This window comes from Mycena indigotica (assembly GCF_014461135.1).
Source record: "Mycena indigotica strain 171206Taipei chromosome Unknown Mind.scaff0007, whole genome shotgun sequence".
NCBI lineage: Eukaryota > Fungi > Basidiomycota > Agaricomycetes > Agaricales > Mycenaceae > Mycena > Mycena indigotica.
In genome coordinates, this window is record NW_023503006.1 from 2,801,279 (window position 1) to 2,827,412 (window position 26,134).

General features: G+C 49.4%; 5 protein-coding genes across 5 annotated transcripts; 2 read left to right on the forward strand and 3 right to left on the reverse strand.

Moving 5' to 3' along the window:
- Nucleotides 1-64: 64 nt before the first annotated feature.
- Nucleotides 65-550, reverse strand: MIND_00867600 (Mitochondrial import receptor subunit TOM22; the record flags this gene model as incomplete). The annotated part of the gene is made up of 2 exons (XM_037365335.1): nucleotides 65-133; nucleotides 188-550. 2 exons carry the CDS (start codon nucleotides 548-550, stop codon nucleotides 65-67), a joined length of 432 nt encoding a protein of 143 aa, XP_037218577.1.
- A 168-nt stretch (nucleotides 551-718) lies between these two features.
- On the forward strand, nucleotides 719-3,779 carry MIND_00867700 (uncharacterized protein; the record flags this gene model as incomplete). Its single annotated transcript, XM_037365336.1, has 16 exons — nucleotides 719-1,218; nucleotides 1,269-1,554; nucleotides 1,600-1,668; nucleotides 1,722-2,065; nucleotides 2,118-2,138; nucleotides 2,187-2,239; nucleotides 2,291-2,325; nucleotides 2,378-2,570; nucleotides 2,628-2,633; nucleotides 2,682-2,882; nucleotides 2,946-3,015; nucleotides 3,067-3,149; nucleotides 3,193-3,249; nucleotides 3,298-3,327; nucleotides 3,377-3,679; nucleotides 3,732-3,779. The coding sequence occupies exons 1-16, from the start codon at nucleotides 1,143-1,145 to the stop codon at nucleotides 3,777-3,779; spliced, it is 1,875 nt and encodes a 624-aa protein (XP_037218578.1). The 5' UTR covers nucleotides 719-1,142.
- A 381-nt stretch (nucleotides 3,780-4,160) lies between these two features.
- MIND_00867800 (HTH CENPB-type domain-containing protein) lies at nucleotides 4,161-5,917 on the reverse strand (the record flags this gene model as incomplete). The annotated part of the gene is made up of 3 exons (XM_037365337.1): nucleotides 5,696-5,917; nucleotides 5,153-5,643; nucleotides 4,161-5,097 (listed from the first exon to the last, which is right to left on the reverse strand). The coding sequence occupies exons 1-3, from the start codon at nucleotides 5,834-5,836 to the stop codon at nucleotides 4,161-4,163; spliced, it is 1,569 nt and encodes a 522-aa protein (XP_037218579.1). The 5' UTR covers nucleotides 5,837-5,917.
- Nucleotides 5,918-7,704: 1,787 nt separating this feature from the next.
- MIND_00867900 (uncharacterized protein) lies at nucleotides 7,705-11,131 on the forward strand (the record flags this gene model as incomplete). The annotated part of the gene is made up of 9 exons (XM_037365338.1): nucleotides 7,705-8,024; nucleotides 8,077-8,696; nucleotides 8,745-8,902; nucleotides 8,951-9,208; nucleotides 9,269-9,637; nucleotides 9,686-10,243; nucleotides 10,293-10,522; nucleotides 10,569-10,646; nucleotides 10,693-11,131. 9 exons carry the CDS (start codon nucleotides 7,705-7,707, stop codon nucleotides 11,129-11,131), a joined length of 3,030 nt encoding a protein of 1,009 aa, XP_037218580.1.
- Nucleotides 11,132-12,242: 1,111 nt separating this feature from the next.
- Nucleotides 12,243-15,129, reverse strand: MIND_00868000 (Zn(2)-C6 fungal-type domain-containing protein; the record flags this gene model as incomplete). The annotated part of the gene is made up of 15 exons (XM_037365339.1): nucleotides 12,243-12,312; nucleotides 12,359-12,697; nucleotides 12,750-13,291; nucleotides 13,337-13,451; nucleotides 13,500-13,568; nucleotides 13,619-13,716; nucleotides 13,763-13,948; nucleotides 14,001-14,081; nucleotides 14,126-14,260; nucleotides 14,311-14,376; nucleotides 14,427-14,767; nucleotides 14,820-14,891; nucleotides 14,942-14,947; nucleotides 14,995-15,012; nucleotides 15,069-15,129. 15 exons carry the CDS (start codon nucleotides 15,127-15,129, stop codon nucleotides 12,243-12,245), a joined length of 2,199 nt encoding a protein of 732 aa, XP_037218581.1.
- Nucleotides 15,130-26,134: the final 11,005 nt, after the last annotated feature.

Here is a 26,134-nt window from a genome sequence, read left to right on the forward strand (position 1 = left end):
CAATAAAACGTGTTTTATTTTTTTGTGAGGGGGGGGGGGGGGAATAAAAGTGGTGTCGAGTAGTTCAGAACCCTGGCGGTACAACAGCTTTGGGCTGGTTAGGATTTGGCGGGTACATTGAAGGGCCCAGCATCTCAAAAAGTGTCAGCTTTGCAGGTAGAAAAAGGCGAAAAGACACCAAACGTACCTGCTGTTGACCTTGTTGTTGTTCTAAGAGCTCTCTTTCCTGTGCAACAATCTTGGCTTCGTCTTCCAGCACCAAGGCCAATGGGAGAGCAACGAGAAGGGCGGACGTGGTCAATATCCAAACAAGGTTGCCCGCGAATTTTCCACCACGTTTTATGAGGGATGCCGACTTGGAAACACGCTCCGATATGGCATGACGTGTTGTTGGCGGGACAATGTCGACAAGGGCAGCAATACGGTCAATGAAAGACTCGTCGTTGTCAATGTCGGACTCTACAGAGGAGAGGGAGGTCGTGGATGATGCCCGTGAGCCCGCTTCTGATCCATACGGACTGTTCTCCTCTACAATTTCGACTTTGACCATGGCTGAGAGTGAAGTGGTGGGTGACAAACGAAAATGTGCGTAGCGGTACCGAACGTGACAGATCGCATCCTGGAATTCAATCTTGTTCCCGCCCACCAACCAAATACTTTCTCCATATCACAACTTGTTTTCAGTGTTGCGTGTTCAACCGTTAGGAAGCAAGCAGCCATGCAGCAATACCACGAGTCGTCCGTATCGCAGCCAGGCAGGCCAACCTATTATCTCTCTCTCTGCTTGATTCGCTTCATTCAACGACTAGGTCTGAATCTTCCGAGTCATTCGATGCAAAGTCAAATACATGAGCTCGCAAAGACCCTTCCACCACCAAGGAAACAGAATACTGCCTGTGACGCTTGCCGATCTCGGAAAGTGAAATGCGTCAAGTTACCAACTGAGTCCAAGGTATGTGGTCACTCGAGCTTTGTCAACGCGTCTCAATATCATCCCACAGTGCCAAGTGGGCATTTATCTCTTTCCTTTGTCGCCACAAATAACCTACTTGACTAGCACTGTCTGTCGAAGAACTATCCCTGCACGTCCGTTCATCAGCATTACGATCTAGTATTTCCTCGTTGATCCACGAGCAGCCATTATGTACAACAAGCCACAAGCGAGAAGAAGAAGTCAACTACCCTCACTCGAAGGCCGAGGAATCTTTCTGCTGCCAGGTATGTCTTCGACTTGTCATTGTAGCCAACCCTGCTTATAATAAACCTAGGTATATTGCATCTTTCATTGTCGTCGTTCCGTCTTGACCGTGGTCTAGCCCCCCAGGGCCCGGTCCGTCCAAGATGTAATGACCTTCCCTATGCTGAGCAAACATCCACTCACCCTAAATGCAGCATCGCTCCGTCTGACGGCGTGTCTTCACCAACCAATCAGCTCTCCGTAGCACCTCACGCTCTTCCGCTGTTAGTCAAGTATGGATTCTACCCACCAATCACGCTCAAAACGCCGACGCGAGAAGTCCTTTCCTATGTGTTTGCAGCCCCAGAGAATGCAAAGTTCGCCTTTTCCCTTTCTTTGTATCTTGTTCTTATTTTGCTTAGTCCTCCTGGATCGTTTTCGCAGTGGGGAGAACTGGCTCACAAACTTGACTCTGACGTATTTCGCGCCGAGTGGGTTTGCCGTGCGAATCTACGTGCTTCATAATTCCTCATTTTGCCTCCAGGTTCGCACTAGATCTTGTTGAAGTATTTTTCCAAATCGTCCACACACGCATCCCCCTTCTCAACCCCGAACAATTCCGCAGTCAACTACGGCTCCAACCGGGAGATAACAGTGTTTCAGATGACACATTGCATCCTGCGTTGGTCGCCACCGTAATAGCATGGGGAACCAAATTCTCTGAGCACCCTTTGCTCGTCGCTGATCGTCAACGACCTGGCGGACAGAGTTTATTGGCCAAGACACTAATTGACCGTGCGCGAGACCTTGCAGAAGCGCTCAAGGTCCATCGTATTCCGTCACCAGATCACGTTGTCATCGGTCTTCTCCTTGAACCACTCCAAAGTCGTACGGTATCAATTATTCCCAGCGCTCTCCTTTTGACGTGTGTTCTTCCAAGAAAACCCGGATGATCCAAACAGTGGGTCGATAATTTGGTAGCCAATCGGCTGCTAACGCACATTGCCAGGATTCCACTGTTTCTGGGTCAGCGCAGCTACTCGACATCTTCTTGACCTGCAAGTAGGGCGATCTTTTCTCACCTTCCTTCATTCATTAAAGCCCAAACTTCAGGTAAATCACAAATCGGTGCTCACGACCATATCCGCGTGCGTGCCTGGTTCCTTATATGTAGTGCTTTAGCTTACTTCTTACTGGTAGGCCTGACGCGCGAGGGACCATGATATTTGCATTTTGGATGGCCTGCATCGCGGATGCATATGGCTCTGTCTATTATCGTCACAAACCCGTTCTCGACGATGATGATTATGACATTGATTTCTATACTGTGGATCCGACTCCTCCAGAAGTTGACTCACATACGCCTGCGCCGAACCCTAGGGAACAACTAGAGGTAATGGTCTATCTCTCGAGTCAACATGCAACTCCAACTCAACTCCTCTCCTTTTAGTTTCTAGTGCGCATTGATCCAACTCTATTTTATCTGGCTGACAGGGATGAATAGGGTTATTATCGCGCTGCCCATGCTCTCGCCCGCGTTGCCCGGTCAATGTCAAGACATTTATGGCGGCCATCAACAGACTCAGATGGCATTCCCTTCGATGTTCTCTATGGGCTGACATCCCAGCTGAGTTCATGGCGCGACGAATTTCTTACCCTTGTTGGAGTACCCAGCAACTTCGAGGGCGAGTGGGACTTTGTGTCGGTCAGTCCGAGCTTCTCTCTCTGATGACCGCTACGAGCTATGAAGTTGATCTCGCGTCTCTAGGCCGTCTCCTCTTGTGCCAGCGATGCGACTTATCACGTCATGTGGGTTGTGCTGTTCTCTGCTCTCGATGGTAGTCTCGTCCAATTACTCCATGATTCATTGTGCCTAACTAGATGTTTAGATTTTGGAGTCAAGGAAGTCAACGAGGTCATTCGGATGAACCAACCTATTAGCATGGTCCCGAACTATTCCCAAATAGACTTGGTAAGTTGCTAGTCTCTCGGAGACTAAAGTCCTCATCTTCTAGGTCATGCGAAAAGTGGCTGACGAGGCATTACATGGCGCTCTTCGAATAGCTGGTTTGGTGAGATCTCTTATCGTTCATCTTTCTTTTTGTTGAAGCTTTTTGCAGGCCGGCGTTCTGACATCAAATGGCTACCTCGTATGTTGCCATCGAGTCTTCCGACCGTGCAGCTCACTCTCCTCGATAGCGACTCGATCCAGCCGTCATGCTCGTCAGTGTTGTCCAATCCGGAAACCTTCTCGCTCGCCTTGGCCGTCCAGAAGTATCGAACTGTGTTGCTGGTCTTGAGCAATACAGCTATTCTTACGAAGAGGCAGGGGAGCAGGCGTCAGATATCAGAAAAATCTACAACCAGGTTCGCGCAGGAGAGCTAGAGTTGCAGCACATGGCCGGTGTTGCTCCTCGAATGTCTTATGATGGATCAGACCCTCAACAAGGGCAACAAATGATCATTGACGATCCGTCGTTGATGTCCAACGGAATGCAGAGTGTAAGCTATCTTGTATTCCAGGGTTTTGGCAATGAATTGACCTATGTTGAAGCCGTCGGAATATGGACCGTCTACGGAGTACAGCATGTATTCAAGATGATTTGTCAGGGTATCTTATTAGTCATCAATGTCGGAGCCAGAAAGCGGAGACGTGGAAACAGCAAAATGTGTCAGTAGACAGACGGTACAACATGCTGGTCCTTGCCCTATATGTACAAAATTTTTAATATGTACAGAAAAGCAAAGCGAGTGTCGAATATAGGTTGCGTGAGCGTCGTACGTCGAGAAAGAAAGACAGTGGGGTAAGATGCAACGATATACGTAAGCAGGATGAGATGAGATAAGCAGACGTGAAGTGAGATGCATGAGCGGCAATGCCAAAATGAGATGCATGGTAAAGAACGTTAGCTGAAAGCTTTTTTTTGATGGTGGTGGAAATAAATAGTCCATATGGGCCGAGCAGGGCGTTTGGTTTCAACGTTCAACGCACAACCTGTTGGCCCTGTTCGTATGCGATCGTCGTTCGGTCGTAGGGCAAGCTACTTGTTGCCTGGAATAGCGTGTATTTCAACGTGGCGAGCACGTCACGCTCGTGTGGCTGGACCATATTCTGCCCAGCCGTGTCGAAAAAGTTGATGACAGTTGTGAGCGCAACCTCTGCTTCAGAGAGCGATGCCGGCCGTTGTGGCGCACGCTCATATAACGCCTCAAAGACATGTCCCTGATCGTTCATTTCAACCGTTGGACTATATTGAACCGTGCTCGGCCCAGGGTCAGACAAAGTGCGTTGGACAAGTGGAGGCGGTTGATGTTGGTGTTGGTGTGGGGACGGAATCGAGTCTGTTGACTGGGGAAGCCAGGCTGGGGCTAGTGGTTGCTGAGTCGTTAAAGGCTGTGTATCGGCAGGTTGCGAAAGCCACGATGGAGTTTCTGATGCCGTTTCGATTTGCGCGGACTGTCGGACAGGGTGAGTGGTAGGTGGCTCAACGGGATTGGAGAGCCACGCTGGCTGGTCAGTTGCTTCATCGATGTGTGGTGGGCGAGCACTGCTACTGGGAGGAGGAAGGAGACCGACATGTTCGAGCTCTTCCATTGTGGCATCGTTATCGAAGGCAATGAGGTCAGACTGGGATAGTATGGGTGGCGGCGCATCTGCCGGTGGTCCGAGGCCAAGTGCTCGGGCAGCTCGCACGTTTTTGCCTTCACCCTGCCAGATGCCCGCCTTGACACCATGACGGTGCTTGAAGTTCTCAATCCATCCAGAGCTCGCTTTGAAACGGTCTTCACCAACACCAAGGCTGAGGGCGATCTCTTTGGCTTTGTTGCGGATTTGGGCGTCGCTCAGAATGACGTTGTTGTCACGACATTCAAGTAGCCATTTGACCATGTCCACTTCGATCTCGGGGAATTTGGATGGCCTAAGCGAGTGTCAGATACGTGGCTTTAGAGTTTTTCTTTGTGCGTGTGTCATACCGATGTTTGGCGATCTTCAGGGTTTCATTCACGTCAATATTGAGCCACTTTGTTTTATTCTTGAGAATTTTGCTGACAGTGCTGCGTTCGACGCCAAATTGTCGCGCAATATCTTCTTGGCGCGCGTTGGGATGGGAAAGATGAAACTCGCAGATTTCCCGTCGCTGAGTGTTGAACAGACGCTGCTTTTTGGGGCGCTCCGATTCTGAATGAGCTGCTGTTGTGCTTCCGAACGACTTTGGGACAGAATGTGACGAGATAGACGTTAGCGCCGAGATTGTGCTAAGGGCGGGTGATGCAGAGCGTGGATTTGTCGATATGGAATTAGACCTCGAGTGGGCGGCGAAGAAGCTGGCCCTATACGGTGAGAATGACGACGTGGAAGAGGTCGGGGTAAGTGGAGAATGGTATGTAGGCGTAGTGGTATCAGCCAGGGAATGGGCAAACTGGTCATGATGAGGCGACTGCCCAGGCGTCGCTGGTCGTGAAGGCTAGAATGAAGAATTACAGACAGGCTCGGATAACTTGCTGAATGAAAAATACCTCGTGTTGGAGCGCAGCGCGTTGTCGTCGAGTGAGAGGGCCACTGTTACGGATGGGCCCAGTTCGAGGCTCAACCTGTGGGCTCGGGTTGGGAGTGGGATAGCCCCAGTCCTGTTGGTGGTAGAATCCGGAAGGCTGCATTGTGAAAAGCCACTCCACGTTGCAACTCTTAAAGCTGCATGCTGAGGAAAAGGCAGTTTCCTGCTGTGACACCGAGTGACCGGGTGGACTAGCTCTTGTTCTCGTTTACGTTCATCTTGTCCCGCTTTTGAATAATTACCTCGTTCAGAAATACAAGCCCCTCATGTCCTCCGTCAGCCGGCCAAGCCTCCTAGTCTCACCACGACCCATCACCCCGGTCTCTTTCAAATCAGCCACGAGGCAACCACCACTGCAATGTCGCGCCTGCTACGAGTCTCCGTCGCTGTCTTTCCACATGCTTTCCGTCTGGTTCATTCGTAATCCAAAAAAACCTTAAACTTTCTTTGTCCACCTTGCGTTGGATAACCTCCTCCGACCTTAATCCGCCCTCGAGCTTGTTGTGGGTCTGTTGTTTACATCATCCGCAAGCAAGGAAGTGGCACTAAACAGTTCAATAGTAAATCAGCTTATAGCGAGATCCAGAGCTCTCATTTATGCCTCTTCCTACGTGATGTGTACCCAATTCCGATCGCAAAATCAAGACAGAGACAGCAGCAAGCATGGACTAAGATGGCTTTTCGGAATGTATAAAGCCTAGGCCACTTGATCTCCGCACACTTGTAACTTTGCCGGTAAGTCCTTACTTCCTCAAGGTTTTCATCTACCCTACGAATCTTACGCAACAATACAGATTCATGGGGTTGTCGACGGGAGAGCCTGAATGCTGGATGAAAGTGTGGTCGATGGAGATAGTCGGGAATGCGTTTAAAATCTTGTTCATTCCAGTGATGTCCAACGACAACCGGAATTTCCTCGTGTAACACCCCGACGACAAGATCTTTGTTGGAGTGAACGGCTGCTTTTGAATGACATATTACTATCCCACCCTTATGTTCTTGTTATCGTCCCTGAACCACACGGTTTGAGGGGGAGGTATACCCTAGGTTCATCACCCGGTATTCCATGGTCTTTCATAGTGTTTCTATACCTGCGCAATCTCTTCCTATCACCCCTCTATTTACTACCCCAGTCCGGTGACAGTTATTCCTTACGAAATGTATGCAACTTCGTCAGCGATTCTCTCCGGAATATCTTTCCAGGGCACACAGCTTTCCGCAGACCAACACCAACACTATCGATATTTCCTTTTGCGGCCAATCAACGGTGGCGGCCCGGCGGTTTGTCCGTGCCTGCTACCATTTGCTCAGTATATCCAATATCTGGAATGAATAGCGTCGATGACGCGACGCAGATTTACTAGAAAACGTATCCATCGACCCTGGACATGCCAAATTTGCCGATACTGGCGGCCCGGCAATTGCCGCATTTGAGAGCACACTACTGTAGTACTGTTCTCCGAGGGAAAGTGTAACATACCACGAGGACGATTAAGACTTTGCTCTTTATGCAATCTTTTTCTCAGCTTTATGGTTGTGGACCTGTGGTGTTATGAGTATTTCTATTTCTATAACCTAAACCTAATCTAGGGTTAAGGCTAATTTTTGTTGCACAACATGAAGCCATTTTACAGCGCATTGATGTCCAGATTCAAGGATGGTCTCTGCTGTTCAGGCTTTCTATGATACCAGTGAAGCTGCATGTGCACTCCAAGTGTCTAGTGCAGTCACAGGTATATAGAGTCAATACAAGGTTCTGTGTCCACAAGTGAGTCTTGACCATGGCCTTCGCGTTAAGCTAGATAGAAAGCAGACTCTGGCAATGCTCCTCATCGAGGTAAGGTATCTCATAATGATATGTGGACAATCGCCTTTAATTGAAGAACCGGACGCGCACGTGATCGCGTTCAACTGGTCATCAAATGACATCAGTGCCATCACCGTCAATGCACTTGGCTTGCTCCCTGACCTATGATACCCACCATCGTCGAGCCCCCTGCTACCTTGACCCGGTTTCCGAGCGCGACTACTCAGCATTCAGTATCCCGCTCATTCAATTTGGAACATGGCCATCCCCTGCAGAAGCGAATGTTTGTTGGACCGATTCTCGAGAAGCAGCTTGAGGCTGTTACCGGGCAGTCCAAGGGCAAGAAGCGCCTGTTGGCTCGGCTCGGCTCGGTAGACGATGGAGACGCGACTATCTCAGAGTTTGTCAAGGACCACGCCTTTGCTTTTTTCCTTCAAGAAGGTGGCCAAGAAGAGGACTGGGAGAACAATGAGGAGGGTATTCGGTGAGTCTTGATCATCTCCCACTGATGTTTCGCTGGAATAACGTTTTGTTAGCGAGGAAATGCTCCGACGGTGGCGGGAAAGCGAGTGGGGCCTTCTACGACGTCGAAAAGAGAAAACCGATTGGAAACAACCGAAGTGGATCGGCGGTAGCTTCGAAGTCGGCAATATCCTCGGCGTCAACGTTCTTCATGATCAAGCAGAAAGTATCAGAACCTCTAACCGTTCCACACGCTTTGGTGCTTCTTCATCGCACCTCCCGTTTTCTCTGGACGAGCATGCGACGTCGATAACACACGCACCATCCTCCTTCGTTACCGCACCTCAACAAGGTGCTCCTTCTTCATCGAATTTGCATGTTCCGTCTTTACTACCGAACGGTGGAGATGAAGAGCTACGGCGAACACAATCTGACTTTGCCACGCCACCGAGACCAAGTTTGCAGCCTTCCAGCCCTGTTGTGAAGAGCGACAGCGAAATTCCTGTCGTGGCTAAACGGACGGTTCACTATGCTCAATTACCCGACAGGGATGCATCTAGTTCAGGCACTCCGGCGTCCCCTTCCGAAGTTTTGGAGAGAAACCCAGCAGAAATACCAGACACAAGTGCAGCCGCCACCATCGAATCGCCTTCTCCCGCCCCATTGGCCCACTGGGAGGACTTTACAATCCGAGGTATACTTTTTGCTTTTTTCGGTTGAGATGGATTTCATGAGCGCCAAGATCGTATGCTGGTCAGAGTTGGCTACACGAAAAGCGAGTCGTTAGGGCCGGCTTTCGACGAAGAAGCAAGCCGGACTACGCGTGGAGTCCGCTACGAAGAATGGGCAGAGTTTATCGTCCAATGGCACAATAATATCATTCATTTCTATGAACCACACGTAATTGTCCTTTTTTTCTATTCAAGTACACTTTTAACTCAAACACAGAATATACCCGGCACAAAATGGTTTTCTGGAACAAAATACCGTCTCGCCTATATCGTTCCCTTGAAATCAAGCAACGTTAAACTCTCCTTATATTCATTCACAGACCTTACCTTCTCCTTGACGTGTCCGCCAGCAACCTTCCGCTCCCGCAACAAGAAAACACGCTCCCGGGCGTTGTTTCGACGTGTTAAAGAAGGCACTAATATCTTCATTTGCAAAGTCAAGAGTCGTTCTCGAGCAGCCGATTGGATGTGGTCGGTGCGTCATTGTCGTCGTGGCTCAGTCTTCTATATCTCAATCCACTTAGATTTGGTACAGTCTACTCTCAATATGTGTGTTGTCTCCAAACCGTCACACAGGCGAAGACTTGGGGGCGTCTTACCACCTACGATTGATGTCCGCAACCCAGCCCTCGATCTCCATGTCAAAATTGAAACTCCAGAGCCACGGCTTCCTGGTCAAGATGCTCCTGAGATGTTTTCGCTCACCAATATCATGAGGCTTTGTATGCGGGAACTTCGTCGTGTCAAAGATTGGGAGGAACTTATTGAAAGGCAGTTGGCCCTCGGCAAAACATTAATGCTTGCCTGGAGAGCAGGTACGCAGCTCGACTGGGTTTGCGATGAGTTCGATGTACGAGGGGATCCGCGGAGCTCTGCTGTTCTTTATGGACTATCAATGCAACAAGTAACATTCACTACTGCACTGGTAGTCATTTTAATTTTAATTTTCCAGAGCCGCCCATTCCCACAACTCGAACTTCGCCTCGCGCAACACGTACCTCAATTTACCTCTCTCAAGAACGGGACCCGTATATCCGAGCCACCTTCTATTGAGGGCTATCTTGAGCGCATTCGACCCAATACGCAGACGAAAGTCTTAGTGTACCTAGTCTCCCATGAAGGCTGCCTCTTCTCGGTTCCTTCAAATAACGCCAATCCACCCAGCCCGCTTGGAATCGACCCAGGCGTCCAAAATGCTGAATCCCTTCGGTCGAGTGAGGTTAAACGCGGAACGCAACAAATTATGGACGCGACAGGAGTTGTTGATGTACGCAGTATCATTGCCGTGCGGAGGGCCTTCCAGCCAGTCCTGCCATCGACTCACGACGTTAAGCCACATAATGAAGAGGAGGGTTTCGTCGCGCTTGGGACTCCTGTGGAGCGCTCACTCAGTGATGACGAGGACGAAGGGGGCGAGGAAGTTCTGCGGTCAGCCGCCGACAAGCCTAATCTCAAGATGAGGCGTTCGTTTGAACTGTTGCTGAAGAATGGCCATGTTATACGCTTCGAGGTGGGCGAGAAACGGGGCATACCATTCTTTCTCTTGCTTACTTTTGTAGGCGCATTCTCGGAAAGTCGCAATAGAGTGGGTGGAGCGTCTACGTGCATTGATGGCGTATTGGAAGCAACGACATCGAATGGATGCGGCGGAGGAAATGGACCTAGCACAAGCTTACCGGCCCAGATTAACACCTCGTCGACATATCATGCACAATGACAGTCAACTACCTCCAGAAGCACCTATCGATATCACTGCTCCCCTCCCAACATTAAGCAACCTATATACCCTGTGAGTAGCTGGTGGGGAATCAGAATTGGTACTCATTCTTTGCAAGATGTTCTCTGGAGGCGTGCAAACCCGTTGCTCGTTCTGGGAGGCTGTTTATGCGGGAAGGCTTTTATGGACAGTACAAGTATGTTACTCTAATCTACCTGGAAGTTTCTCACGCACAATCTAAGATATGTCCATCTATTCCTACTCCCAGGACATCTTGTCCAATTTCACATCGAGTCCCAATCATCATTGCATCTTGCCATGCACAAACAGATCAACCTCGCTGACGCATATGTCTGCTCCGGCTTTCTTGCCGCCTTGTCGCTTCCTAATGGGCAATACAACGCAAACAGTCCCCCTCTTCCGCGACGCTACCAAGACGGCTTGGAAACGGACGACTCGGACGAGGCCACCCTATTCATGATTTGGTATCATCCACACAAGTCCGAGGTGCCGCGTCCGCCTCCGTTGGCGGCGAAGCGCAAGGCCGTGATGTTTCGGTGTCGCAACAGGCTGGAGAGAGACACGTGGTGTTGGGCGCTTGGCTGTGAGATCGAGAAACTCGCAAAGAGTCGGAGAGAACGAGAAGAGGATGCGAGGAATATTGGAGGAGAATTTAGTTAGTATCTGGTTCTTAGGCTATTTCTCGTCGAAACCAAGGCGGAAAGCTCAAACCCTGATGTTGGTCAACTCTGTAAAAACCCTGCCCTCAAAAGCAGATATCTTGATGCAATTGGATGGAGAATAATACTCCCGGTAAGTATCCGTTCTGAGAGCCAGTTAGTTGTAAACCAATTCGGCCGTTTAACAACTAGCGCTGATGGGACTGATGTGGAATGATGCGGCAGGAATCGCGCCCTATGCACACGTAAACCACGGTTCAAGGATGGATTTGGTGCCAGGCAGCTTGGAAGACACTGAGGAATGTCCTAAAGAAGAAATTTCGCGCAAGCATGGAACAATCCGCGAGAAATGTTGAGAAAACTCTATAAAATCGTAGAAAATCGCTTTAAAAAATTGGTAAAGCTGCCCAACAAGAGAAAAATGACTGGAAACGTTCTAAAAAGGCTATAAAATGACCACCGCAGGGGTCGAACCTGCAATCTCCTGATCCCGATCACGTGACTTGATGAGTCATCAGATTCGTAGTCAGACGCGATGCCATTTCGCCAGGCGGCCGTTGTGAATTGAGCCAGTGGGTGCCATATGTCTGAGTAGCAGCGCCCAGCTACGCGCTGGCACGCCTGTTCTGCATTTAAGTAAGGATGGGGAAGATGACAGCAAAGGGAAAGAAGGAGAAGCGTGTGACAGCCGCCTGATCTCGTCACACCTGATCAATACACTATTGTTGACAATAATATCCAAGTTTGGACAACGAATCGAGGCCGCGAGATGGGTTTATGCCTAACCACACTCCATGTTCTTATCTATCCTAGGAACGCTTAACCAGCCAGCTACCATAGTTGCTAAAGTTGTTATTGAGCGTCGAGGTCTTGATCAATCTTCACCTTCTTAAGCTTGACAGGCTCTAGTTTAGTATGAGCTCTTATTAGCGATATTTGAACCATATAGTGGTACCCTCGACATCCCATTCAAGCTCTTAGCATGGACAGAGTACAAGTTAGAGCACTTGTAATAGGACTTCAAGTCAACCATAAGCTTCTCCTCGTGGAAAAAGTACTACTGGTACATTATCCGACTCCGGCCTCCAGCCAAGATTACAGAAAATTAGCAATTAATATGACGGCCCGTATCCGGCATACGGGTTTTGCTGTTGGATATAAGAGCCCCACTGTGTAAGATCGCTGCAGAATGAATGAGTAAGGGAAACAGCACTGCATTGACACTGACTTGAAATCCGCCGGAACAGACATCCATAGCTCGGTGAAATCTTCTTCCATTCTCATGCCGGGGTTGACATTAGAGTAAGACGACAAATCCTCGGTTTCGGCGAGCAGTTGCTCGATTGAAACACCTTGGGATAGAGATAGGCTGGACGACGATTGCTCGTGAGGAATATATGTGTTTGGCGGTAAGCCTAGAGGGCTATTGCCATGAACGGTCGACTGAGAATAATCCCAAGTGTTTGTAAAGGGCGGGTGCTGTGCAGTATCGTTGTCGCGGCGCGATAACGTATTCGAAGCTACAAGTTGAGTGAGGACTTTGTACAAGCGAGCTTCTGACTGCCGTCTGAGACCATACAATCAGAATCAACGGAAAAGGAAGAACCAGAACAACTAACATTCCCCCAGAGACTTTGATGATCTCAATACCACGATTAATCAAGGCCTTGTCGTCCGCTGATGTGCTATTTCTACTTGAAAATGTCCTCATGAGGAGGACGAGAACAGAAACAAACAGCGCTGATACAGCAGCTTGAGAAAGGAGATTGTGCCGAGCTCGAACCCATTTGTCAGTCGCACGAATCACAGCTCGTGCGGCAGTAGTACACGTTGCAAGTGAAGCCGCTGCCATTTCGTTTGTTTTGTTGATATGGGGACGATGAATCTGCAGCACCTGAGTCGATATCTCGTTGAAAGATGACCTACTTGCCACAATTCTATTCCAGTGATACGTCAGATATAGAACGAACGATTGGTCGTAAAAAGCATCACTAGTCTTCCTGTCGGGATCCCAACGAAGGTGAAGAGGAAACGAGTCGAAGCACTTGTTGAGAGACGAGTCCAGAGCGGCCACTCCTCGCTTCTCTCCATCTCGTCCATCCCATCCATATAATGCCTTGGCCCTTTTGGAGCCATATAACCGCATGGTGGTCGCCAAAATCTAGGCCAAATAAGCAAGGGAATGGACAGTGTGTGCAGCTTATACCTCGCAAAGCTCGAGATAGCACTTGAGATAAGCATAGAGTGAAGGCTTGTTTGGTGGTTGAACAAAAGTGTCCCAGTATTGATCATCAACTTCGAGTAAAGGCGAAGCGTCAATACTCAAAAGCAGTCATTTCGTGCAGTTGTTTTCGGGAAATATAACGTACTCCTCGGGACTAATTCCAACTGGCCGACCAATGGTACCGCAGACAAGACGATCCATGCAAATATATGCCCTGGCTGAGCATTGAGAGTATATTTATGGCAATGAGGCAGCGTCCCTCACCAAAAAGCTCGGTTCCAGAGCTCGAGTTCTTCGGTCGTATTCTGCTCTCGCTTGCGCCGTTGCTCCCCTCGTTGCAAAAGGAACCTCAAACCAAGACCCTAAGACAAGTGTCAGACATGATTCATGCACCAGTGCATAACGGACGAGAAAAGTCCAACACGCTTGAGGCCTCGAGGTCCCGATGAAGTAGAATGTCATCAGGAAGTACATCTGCACTTCATATAGATCAGGGTCGAACCACCGACGAGCGGTAGGGATTTGGGCAACAAAATCCCATCCAGCAGATTGTGTCGTTTCCCCGTCAATTAATACTCGAGGATCATTGGAAAACTGTCATACGTTAGTGCTCACACAAACAATCAGCTGACCGTGGCATACGCACACGGGAACCTGTAGCCAACACCACGAGCAGAAGTTGCGCAAATTGTGGATTTTCCAAATGTAAACCGTTGGCTACAGATCGCTATTGAAATGGTGAGCCCCCCTGATACATCATTGCTGGCGAACCTCGAAGGAAGGGCGATGGAGAATAGGTAACGTTGCGTGAAACTGCTCGAAGTAAAGAGCGACCAAGGAGGATATCAAGTCGGAATCAGGGAAGACGTATGTTGTCTTTTCTTGCCGGTATAAACCCTCTTCCCACTAAGTTTGTCTACAATTAGGTCGGGGAAATTGCACATATGCTCACGTACAGAAGCCATGGGCCAATGGTCAGAGCGGGGAGGCAGACCCCGTTGACCAGTGGCTTGTTCCTTGGCCTAAACATTGTTGGTCAAATCAGAAAGTTGGAAGAGTGCGACCAACACACTATGATCGCTTGATTCGCGAGTGAATAATGGCTAACGGAGCCGAAGTAGCGAGAGTCGATGGAGAGGCGGTTGAAGCGCCGAGAAATACTTGCTGTCGGGTCGTCATCATCCGAGCTATCAGGTTCGCCGTCTTGCTCTGAGTCCGGGGAGGCTGAGTTTGGGGCACTTGTTGGAAACACGGAGCTCGAGTAGTGTGTCCCCGCTTCAAGTGCTTCTCCTTTCAGAGGCTGCGAACACAGACTGCACACGGACAATGTGCGTAACTTGCTTTCCAAGAAAGCCACCTGTTTCCGCAGTTGGTCTACCACTTTCTCTCTTGGTCCTCGCTTTTGAGGCTGCACTGCGGCCCTGGTGTAACAATCAATGTTGAGGCTGGGCCGCAGTTTGCTCACTTTCATATGTGCATTCACGACCGAAATCCGCGCAATTGGTGCAACGACCGCCTGGTTTCTTGAGCCCGTCACCTATAGGGTAAGTTATAAGGCATTCAAGTGAGAAAGAGAATGGTATTTACATCGCACTGTTTGTCGCGTTAGGACGCGGCCCTGTTTAAACCTATGTCCGCACCTTTGCGTCGACGACATACTGTCATATGCGTATTTAGTGGTCGAGTCTCTCTGTTCCGAGAGGGGCTCACTAACAGTCGCAACTCCGCTCTGTTCGTGTATATTTCTGCCTGCCAGGGTCGTGTTCGGTTGACATGATGTGAAGAAGGTAAGTTGTGCGATCGTGGCTGTGCGTCTTGATGAGATAAGATTGTGGCTCAGGACCAGTATCATGACATTAGCGAGGAAGGTAGCAAACGATTACTCGAACAGATATCAATAATGTCCAACTGAAAGAGACCACCGCTATTACTGGTGATGGGACATGAGACATGAGACAGCTGTCTCATGGGGAGGTACGGAGTCGCCCGGGGCGACATTGAACTGGCCCATGGGGTAAAGGTCGATCTCCACCAGGGCGATCTCGACTCTCCCCCCATGTGACTTATACTTTCAACCAGGCCTACTTTATCTTTACCCACTGTGTACTCTCTAGATCCCCCGTGTCAACTATGCAGAGCCCCATATGTGTGAACAGGAAATCTCCCGGGGTTCGCGCTACAAATCACCCGGTGTCAAGGTGATCAGCACCACGGGCACCCATCAGTCACACCCCCGGGTGAACCTGGCAGTCACACCAAAGATAACAAACACCTTCGCCCCGAATAGGAAATGATTTTCTCCCTGGGTCTTTTAAGCATTTCACCCTGGGCTCATACTCTTGGTCCACTTATATGTGGACAACCACGTAATGTGACCGCAATTTTCAATGTTTGCTCATGGCCTCACTCCATTGCCTGTCTCTATCCCAAGCAATTCAACCCTCCAATCTACGACCAGACCCACAGCTGGAACTACATGTCTCCAATGTGGTAAGGGTACCATCATGTACACCAGATATTCATCTGGGACACGGAACAGCAGCAGTTTAAATAAACCGTATCAGAAGGTGGGCAATCAACCTTCTTTCCAACTCAAACTCAGGGCCTATATTAGTGTTCCCGTGCATATGACAGTGGTTCTTCTGCCTCTTGGCTCACTGAAGCTGCGCGTGCTGATCGTTGTACCTATTTTCGGTTTCTTGGACCTGATGATCCTCATGAGCTTCCTGTAAGCATTCCTGCCTCATAACCTGATTTTCTTCTGAGCTGTTGTATCAGGGAAAGGTTCAATGTCCTAAGACTGCTCCCTGTAAGGGTAATGGGAGGAGGAATGCTTCTTGTGAGCACTGGATGTGTAAAGAGTGTTGTGTCAAGAATGGACTTCAAGACGCCACTCATGTCTGCAACCAGGCCAATCATAGGCCTTCTTGTGTGTTTCTTATATTTTTCTGGCTTTAACTAATGCTCCAATAGCTATTAACCACTCCATTCCCCCCAATGGGCCAGCCATCTCCTTTCTTCTCTCATCCTCCGACACCCGTACCACCGACACCCGCACCACCGAATATAACACAAACTTCTTCAAGTTCTTCCACAGTTCCAACTCCAGCTCCATATCCTTTTACGGTTCAAAGTCCAAACTCAACTGGAAAGTTCCATGTCCATGGCTTGAACGTCTCTGGCTATTACGCGGACAACTACCCTCCTAATTTTATCAAAAATTCTCTGAATAATACACATACACCGCTTTCTGCTTACGCCAACCGACAAAAACTTGCTCAAGCGGCTCTCCGCTTTATTAATATTGAATGGTACACGGTACATGATTGTTTTACTATGCGTCAACTCTGCTAAGTCATTTCAGTCTATTGACCAAGCACCACTTCCCCTCCAGGCGTCAGCACCAGATGTACGCTTCTTTGAGCCAGCCAAATCTGATACCGTCAAAACAGCACTAAGCTTTTCAAAGTCCATCAGAGCGCTGCCAGACAGTGATCTGACGCTCAGCACGTACGCACTGTATGATGGAGGGCAGTGGACCTTGCGGAGTGCACCACTAGATGGCCTTGGTCCTGGCGCTAAGATTTTTCTAGGACCTGCATCTCTTATTCTTGACGCCATGACGCGGCGGCCTGACTCTAACCACCAAAGTTGGTCAGAATGTTGGGGAGAAACAAGCAAAAGCAGGCAAGAAAAGAACGGTCTCCGATTCTGGACTGGAAAACCCGGCGAATCTCAAACACGCTAAACGCCCCAAGTATGAGGCACTTTCTTATTTCCCAACAACCGTTATTTACCTATGGCCAGGCCAACCAACCACGTTATTGAAATCGTCTCAGATTCCGAGTCCGATTCCGAGTCCGAGTCCGAGTCTGAGTCCGACGGAGAGGCGCCCCAGCCATCCACATCTACTATTAAGCCAACAAACAACAAGGTTTTCCCCCCAACAGACCCTGCTGAGGCTACCAGAAAGTTCAAAGAGTTCGAACGGCTGTATAGTAATGGCACAAGTGGCCAGAATGTACTGATATGTGCTGAAGTCGCATTTGGCCACCCATTTCCTGTGCGTAGGACTTGGAACAGGCATTACAAGAACTGGTGTAAGCAGCGCAACCAGGTGTCTGTGGTCAAGAGAGTAGTTGCAGCAAAGAAGACTATCCGTGCATAACTTGGTCATGCGTTTGACCTCCATCAATACTTTAGATTAGATTAGATCATCTTTTTTTTAAAAAAAATTGTGCTGTTCCGGTTATATGTACAACACGTGAAAGTCACCAACTATCCCTCTTATGCGGTACCGCATACCAGAAGAGGAGCTTGAAAAGCTCAACTTCACAGAGCTACGCTCACTACATGCTGGTGCCCACTATCTCGATACTTCAAAACGTCGTCTGCCCGCAGCCAAAAACTTTGTCAACGACAGCCAAAGGGAAGCCTTGCTTGAGTTGCTCAAGGAGTGCTCCTTTGAGGGCCGACCCGAATATGTTACAGCGGACGAACTTCCACCTGTTGCTGCTGCACATGAACATATTCTGTGGAATCTCTCTAATGTACTCACTGAGCTTCCTGAAGAGGTGCGTAATTTTTCATTTATTTTGCTCTCAACTCACAGGGTATAGAACATTTCACCGCCCGATGCCACAGGAAATAAGAAGAAGAAGCGACGCAAGAATGTAGAGGAGGATGAGCCTCCCAGCAATGGTTCGTCAGCTCTTATGATGATGTCAAATGCATCCCACCTTTCTTAGAGCAATCCAGCAATAAAAAGGCAAGAAATGAAGAGCCAGATACCATTGAACAAGACACTGTGCAAGGTCAGAATATCTCGGATGGTCTCACTATTGAAGCCTGACAAAGGTGGTAGTATGGTGTCGGGTCGAAGTCGGCTTTTCGTGATTCAGAGAGTGACTTTGAACTTTCAGCTCCTCGGTCAAGTGTGAAGCACCATGTGTTGGCTCCCTTACCTTTGCCTCCGAAGATAAATGTGTCGCTTATAAAAATACGAGCTGCCATAGAAGAAGCTGTGCGCGAAGAAGCCAGAACTTTTTGACGGTATGTTGACGCACATTTGCTGGCATAGTGTATTGACCGTGTTCTGCAGTTAATCCACAACAGCTGTCATTATCCGTCTACCCAACAGATGTGGACTACTCAACTCTGGCCTGGGCACGCTTCGAAAAGATTACACCGGCTCTGGAGAGATGTTCAGCTGCTTGTCACGAATCAAGCAAGGACTGTGTGTACCTTGATAAACTGGAAGTTATGGAGCGCACTGATGAGGAGGATGAAAACGAATTGCTGTGGGGCCACCAAACTGAAGACTTAACCAGCTTTCATGCCTCACTCTATTCTGGATACGCAGATGAAGACACTGCTCCCTATTACCATCTGAGGGTTGTGGTCAGTCGCAAATTCGAACATAAATGGACTCTACCCCGCAAGATTGGCCGCAAGGAAGAGCCTAACGACCCTGCCGCCCGTGCTCGGAATCAGAGGTTCACCAACATGATTCAGCGTTATGAGTCAGATCTGTCTTTTAAGCAGATTATTGAGGCAGCGGAACAGCAGAAGTTGGTAGACGAACACTTGGCTGAAAAGCGCACAGGCAAGCCACCACCCCGCAAAAACGACTACAAGTGGGACACAGTTATGAGTTGGTGCGCATGGGGGTATACTCGCTATTTGCAGACGTTTGTTGAAGACCATGGTGTGTGTGTTGCTTTTTTGTCAGAGTGAAATTTGACGTTGTCTTGAAGGTCAAAAACAGTACGCATCTTTCAAGGTCTGGGCGGGCGCACTTGGATTCAAGCCTGATGGTTGGGTGTCTGGCTTGATGAAGGCTGGGTATGTTATCCAGAAAAATGGCGGATTGGAAAAGGTTATGGATGCTCGCGGGGAAGCACTTGATAAATCGCTTGGAAAAATGCGACAAGTCAATCCGGACTCCCTATTCAAGAGACTCTGTGAGCTTTATGCGGTGGACAGTAGCTCTATAAAGCCTGCCACCATTGTGCCCAAGTAGAATTGCTCCGTCGTTGGTCAATGGTCAATGGTCAATGGAATCGATTTTTTGCGAGCGACATTCTCACAGTGACCGATCACGTGCTCATACCCTCTTCACGCGAACGCGTTTGTTGACGCGTTTGTTGACTGGCACTATATAAGGTGAGTGCTCTTGTGTCTCTTCTCTTCCTACCCTCTTCCCTTGCATTTGCCGGTATTAACCCAATCTTGCAGTGATTTTCGCGGGACCTGTTCTTCGGAATAGGGCTTTGGGAATGCTGGGCCCACTCTACTCTACCATCTCCTTCACCTCCACTGTTCTCATTCTTGAGCTAGTACGCACCGGCGAGAGACCGCGGGAGGGTCTGGAAGTGCGTATTATAACTCGGCCAACTTGGTTTACCTTGCTAATCCTACTACAGCTTTTACCCGACCACGTCCCACACTCCCCTTCGAAATGCCACCTGATCGAGTGGTCTGGCCCAGCGCGGGGAGGGCCACCAGCACGCCAGGCAGGGCATGCACGACCCGCAGCACAGACAAGACCCAAGACTCGAGCGCCGTCTTGCCTCTTGTCCTTCAACCACTCGCCCGCCATCGCCCGCCATCGCCAGCGCGAATTGCGGCACGCGGCACGTTACCCCGGGGCGATCTCATCTCGCTTGTTACCCGGGCGAGAGAAGTGTCTCGCCCCCAGCAGCGAGCAAGGTCAACCCAAAGCGGAGTCGCGGTTGCCCCCGGGCGACATTCCTCGCTGCCCTAATTTGAGTGGCGCCATCACCGACGAACCCACCGAGGCGTTCGACGTGGGAACGCCGTCAGTGACATGGCGCCACTCGTTTCTTTCCTCTCCCGCCACCTCGCCGAACTTCGCCAAAATCTCACTGGACACCCCAGCGTCCCCGTTCGCTTCGCCGCACACGCCCCCGCTGTCGGCCATGTCCCGCGAGCAAAGAAGGCCAGTCGCGTCGGCTACAAGCCGCGACCAAGCTCTTCCCAGGCCCAAGAACCACCACCACACCTCCACATCGCTTCACGTACGCGTCTCTCGCGGCCTCATTATCCCCCCGCGACTCCACCTCCAGCTAGGCTCTCATGTGGTACCCGCCTGAGGCGCGAGGCCTGGCCCAGCGCCGGCAGGGGCCACCGACGAAATTCCGCCCAGCGCCCGAGCGTACAGCACGTGCCCCGGCCAATCGGATCGGATACGAGACCGGAGACCACGTGTCTCTCGTGTCTCTTGTCCTTCACCACCCGCCCGCCATGGCTTGCGCGAATGCCACCACACATGTGGCTCTCGGGACTACTATCCACCATACTCCCGCCATAGCGTGAATCCGATACTTGTCCGGCACAGCCACTCGACAGCCTTCACGCACCACCTCCCGCTCCAAACCTCTTCCCACCAAGTGCTGCGCTTACAGCCCCTGGTGCTTCTAGGTGGACTTGAGTTCCTCCAGGTGTCGCCAATCCCTCCTCCCCATCTCCCTCGTTTCGCCCTCCATTTCGCCACTCTTCTCAGCAACGAAAAAAGCCATGTCAACCCAGCAGGAAGTGGGAAAGAGGCGTGTCTCGCCCCAGCAACGAGTTGGTGCCACCCGGGGGGTGATGTTACAGTCGCCCCGAGGCGGGACACTTCTCTCGCCCCCAGCAACGAGTTCGTACCAACCGGGGGTGATGTTGCAGTCGCCCCGGGTGGACTTCCTTGTTTGCCCGGGGCGGGACACTTCTCTCGCCCCCAGCAACGAGTTCGTGCCACCCGGGGCGACTGTTACAGTTGCCCCGGGTCGTAGAAGCTTTCGCCCTCTCCCGAGAGTTGACACCACCCGGGGCGAGAGCTTTCTGCCGCCCCCAGCAACAGACGCTGTGAAACCGGGGCGATGTCTCGGTCAACCCGGGGGCGAGACTTTTTCTCGCCCCAGTTGCAGCATTTGGCGGCAACCAGGGCGAAGTTGCTCTCACCCTGGGTTGACCTGGCACGCTGCTGGGGGCGAGAGGAATGGATGCTACTCGGGGCGACCGTGCCATCGCCCCGGGTCGGTGTTGCGGTCGCCCGGGTCGATCTGGCTAGTAGCTGGGGGCGAGGAATAGTCCTCGCCCCCAGCCTAAACTTGTTTCTACCCGGGCGACATGATACGGTCACCCCGGGCAGACATCGCTCGCCCCGGTTGATATGGCTGGTTGCTGGGGGCAAAGACTTTTCTTTGCTCCCAGCGTAGAGTCTGTGTAGCCCCGGTTGGCGTGACACGCGACGCGCCAACCAGGGCGATTATCGCGTGTCACCCTGGGAGGGGTTAGGCTTTTCACCAACCGGGCAATAATCTGTGGTGGATGTCGTTGGCTGCCTGTTTGTTATTAGTTCCTACTACACTACTCAACTACGTAGCTTGACTTGACTCTGAGTTGCCAACTCAATGTGAAGATGTTATTTGTAAAGTGTGACTGTTAAGAATTGGTTGATAAACCCTGCCTTCATGGCTCCGCGCATCGTATGGCTCCTCGACCCATTGGTTCCCCCGATAGAAGACGAACGGAGATATATTTGGGATAACACTCTTTTCCATTCAAGCCTAGTGCCATTCCTGAAGCGTAGCAAAACCACTCACCAACAACGAGAACTGGTATTGCGTGAGATGGCGGCTTCCGCAGAGCAGGCAAGTAAATCATATTGGTCTTGGTAGCCTTCATGACTTTTCAATAGGTGGTTTTTTGTGCTCGATTATCTTTCTCATGTCCTTGGAATCGATGTCGCCTCTCTTGACCTTGTCTATATTGCACGATTAGTCGAAGATTTCTTGGATTATCACGTTCTTCGCTTTTTGCGCAGGGGTCTTTGGGAGACTCTAAGCAGTCCAAGGCTGATGCCCAGAGTCTCCTCACGGCTATCCGGGCAAAATATCTGAACTTTATACCTCCACTCGTGCGTAATACTATGGCTTACCTGTCGTCATTGAAACAATCTGCTGTAGCCCAAGCCACCAAAGCAGTACTCAATCCTAGAGAGTGTTCTTGCACCGTATGGGTATGATTATGGGTTTGGAGGCCAGGAGGAGGAGGACGAAATGGAGGACGAAATGGGCTATGATGAAGACTGTGAACACGACGACGGCGAACACGACGACGGCGGCAATGATGATGATTCTGACTATCACAACTCAAATTCCAGCAACTCAGAGGATGGATGTTGACGAGAAAGTGAAACCAGACACCATACCCCATCGTACACTCTCAATAATCGCTCAACATCTACAAGATCTGTTTTTTCCTGTGAGTCCAGTACAAATTTTGTGGTACATTGCCGCGTAACTTAGCTGAAATAGATGATACATTGGGACTCCAACGTTCTGGAGCATGGTCAACTTGTACCCCGCATTCGTCACCTCGAAGATGCTGTAGAGCAATGTGTTGGTGATCTTCGATACATGCGACTCATTAAGGCACCTAGGTTCCAGTCCAATACGTTTCAGAAGGAATTCTTGGTATGTAATGCTTTTGTGAGTTGAATATCCAAGCTCATCTCTCAGTCCTCCGGGCTGCGTCGTCTCATGTTCCAAATCTGCGACTCTGGAAATCTTCTCGAACATTCGTTTAATGGCCTGTTTGGTGCCATCTTTCCGGAAGTACCGGTGGAAGATGGCATATCAGCTTCTACTATACGACTGGCTAAGTGTTGATTTTGAGCCCACACCAACAACAGCAGTCGGTAGCTTCATTGAAGTCAAATATTGCTGTTAACTTGCGTTTAGGTAAATCTTGTAGACCCGACTGTTGACCCTCAATTTGCACTGCGGTTCCTGGAGTTCATGAGTGACAATCGGGAGATGCAACCTTGGGCATTTGATCCAATGGCGGTCTTTGCTTTATACACGCAATCAGCATTCAAGCTTCATTGGAAACGGTGGATCCAGCCTTGCATGCAAGCTATTGCACAGAAGGTAGGCCACAATTTTGATTTCCGTTTCACACTAATATTTGACCAGAGCTCTCTGTCGTCTATATGGGCAAAGTCGGAGACATGGGATGCCGAGAAGCTTATATCGAGGTCTATTCCGATATCTGGTTATTCCACGCAAGGATCGAATTCAAACAATCGTGCCTATGAAGTCTACCTTTAGCTCTCTTCGCGATGAAGCCTGTCAGTTGCTCGGACGGCTTGACGAGAGAGTCCGAACCATTATTACGGAAACTGTCTGGCAGAGTGATCTGGTGGAGAAGGCCAATGCCCAGCTCTTTCCGCCTCTGACCCCCCGTCGGAACATCGCCAATATCTCACCCAGCTCTACTGCTACAGCACACACTGCCCCTGGAAAAAATGCAAAGTCCAACAACCGAAAACGCGTCCAGGCAAAGAAGCTGGCCAAGGCAGATCGGGAAGCAAAACTGGCTAGTATAATGTTCGATGACAACGAGGAGATCAAGCCAACCTGGTGGACTGATGATGCGTGCGGAAAATGCGAGTCGGAAGATGTGGGCGAGAAGTGTGTTCATCTTGTGGAGGTATTCGTCAACGAGAATGCTGGCAAATACACAGGCTATGCTGTCACTTGGGCTGCTGAAGGAGATCGGTTGAAGCCACGTATACGGAAGGTGACTATAATTTTCATTTGCTATCCCATCTCATGGATATTACCAGACTCAAGATGACGACCAGGAATCAGAAGAGCAATGCTATATCACCCCAGAGGCACTGGGAATCAAGAAATTTTATGGCGCCCGTCCTCACGTGTATTCTCGCTGTGGTCGTGACATCATTCGCTTCTATGTGCGTGAAGGTCGACAGCGGCGCTTGGTAAGCTTACTGTGGCCAATAGTGTAGAATGCTTATAGCATTTACAGATTGGTGGTGCACGCTTTAATACCTTCTCGGATGAAATTCTGCAAATTCTTCTCCATAATCATCGACTCGTCGTCATTCACGGTATCAGACGCAGAGCTACCATGGCGCGATGGTCTCATCTTGGGACTATGACATCTCTTGGTACCAGCCAACCCAATGGTGGTGCTCCTGGGTCAATTTACAATGCTGGCCCGCGTCACAGTGGTGCTACGTCTCATGATATTTTAGCTTTGATGCGACAGGCCTTGGTGCGTTCTTGAATCAAGTTGGTGCTTGAGCTGATTGGTGTTAGACAATTGACTTGTTTGTCGAGGCTGCCCGTTCTATTTATTCTGGAGCTCCAAGACAATATCGGCAGCTTACAGACGACGCAGAACTCGGCCTTTTCGGAAAGTATGGACTAACAGGCTATCATTGCTGCAACTTCATTAGTTGTGTCCACTGCGACAATGATGTCAAGGGACATTGTCTGCATCCTTGCTTCCAGCTGATTAAAGACAAATGTCAGAAGGGAGATTTTGACTTCATGTTCATCTTATATGGGGTAGGGATCCACACTGAAGTTAACGTTTTCTTGTGCGTTTTTTTTTTTTTTTTATTTCTCTGCATTCAACTCTTCTTAGTATGTTTGATGGCAATGAAGAACATGCTGTTGTGCTACCTAGTGCTTCCTCTATCAATGCTGGAGCCACATCGGAGGGCGGACATGGTTCTGACACCTCACGCAATACAAGACGTGCACGCAGATGTCATCAAGCCCGTGAAGCTTTTGAAGTAGCAGTAGCACATGAAATTGTAACTTGAGAGTTTAATCCACATTATTGAAAGTACTCTTCCAGTCAGCCTCCATTCTCTCAACATTATGGAAAAAGGGTTGTTTACCCTTTTTTCTCTAAATGGCGCACCATCCAGTCATTGCGTATAAGAATCATTTCATCCAGAAAGAAATTATATCTATTGATAATAAATTAATAAAAATAATAAAAAATAAAATAAAATACCGTGGTGCTGTCATTTCTCTAGTGATTGCCTGAAATGCTCCAAACCAAACATTGGCTTGCTCTGCATTGGAGGAGTTGAATGTCCAGACAGGTTTGTTATCCCGTATAGTGCGAAGTTCAGGGCAAAGAGAAGGAATAGTATTATTGTTGCAAAAGTCATCATCATGCTTCTTGAATGCATGGAAAACGTCAACGATAATTCGCACAAAGTCAAAGAACTGGTCCTGTTGTGTCCGAATATGCTTGAGCAAAAGACAGGCCTTGTCAAAAAAAATGTGGGTAGGAAGAAGCCAGGGAGATGGAAATATTTTTTTAAGAAAGTCCTGTATGAGATTAGCCTATGAGAAGAGCAAACATAGAGCAAAAAACCTTGACTGAGGCAGGACCTTCATGAGAGAAAAATGTAGCTCTAGCTACAATAACCCCACAGCAAAGAACAAACAGTTGCTCATTGTGCGTCCATCGGCGGGTGCTGACTAAGCGCAAAGGCTTTGCTGTAGCTGAAGTAGATGGTGCTGATGATGTATCATCAGCATCAAGATAGGACAAAGGAAACGGATCTGATCTGCGTTGTGTTGTTGGAATATCTCCTTTAGCTGATCGGCGTGACAAATCACGAAAGGCAGAGTCTTGTTTCTGGCGTAAAGCGTTTTCTTCTGCACGATGAAGTGGCTGACTACAAGTCATATGATCTGGACTGGCTTGAGCAAAACAGTCTTTGATCGCACAGATGCCTTCTTGAGCTCTATGCTCCCAGCAGAATTTGTCCTTGACCGAGATTAAACGGTTTTGACAATTAGTGACTGAACAACAAGGATGTCCAAGAGTAACACCATCTGTTGTTCCTGCACGGATATAGACTAAAATAAAAATTTAATTTAAAAAATTTAAAAAAAAAAAATTTAAAAAAAAAATTAAAAACTCACTGGTTGATCCATC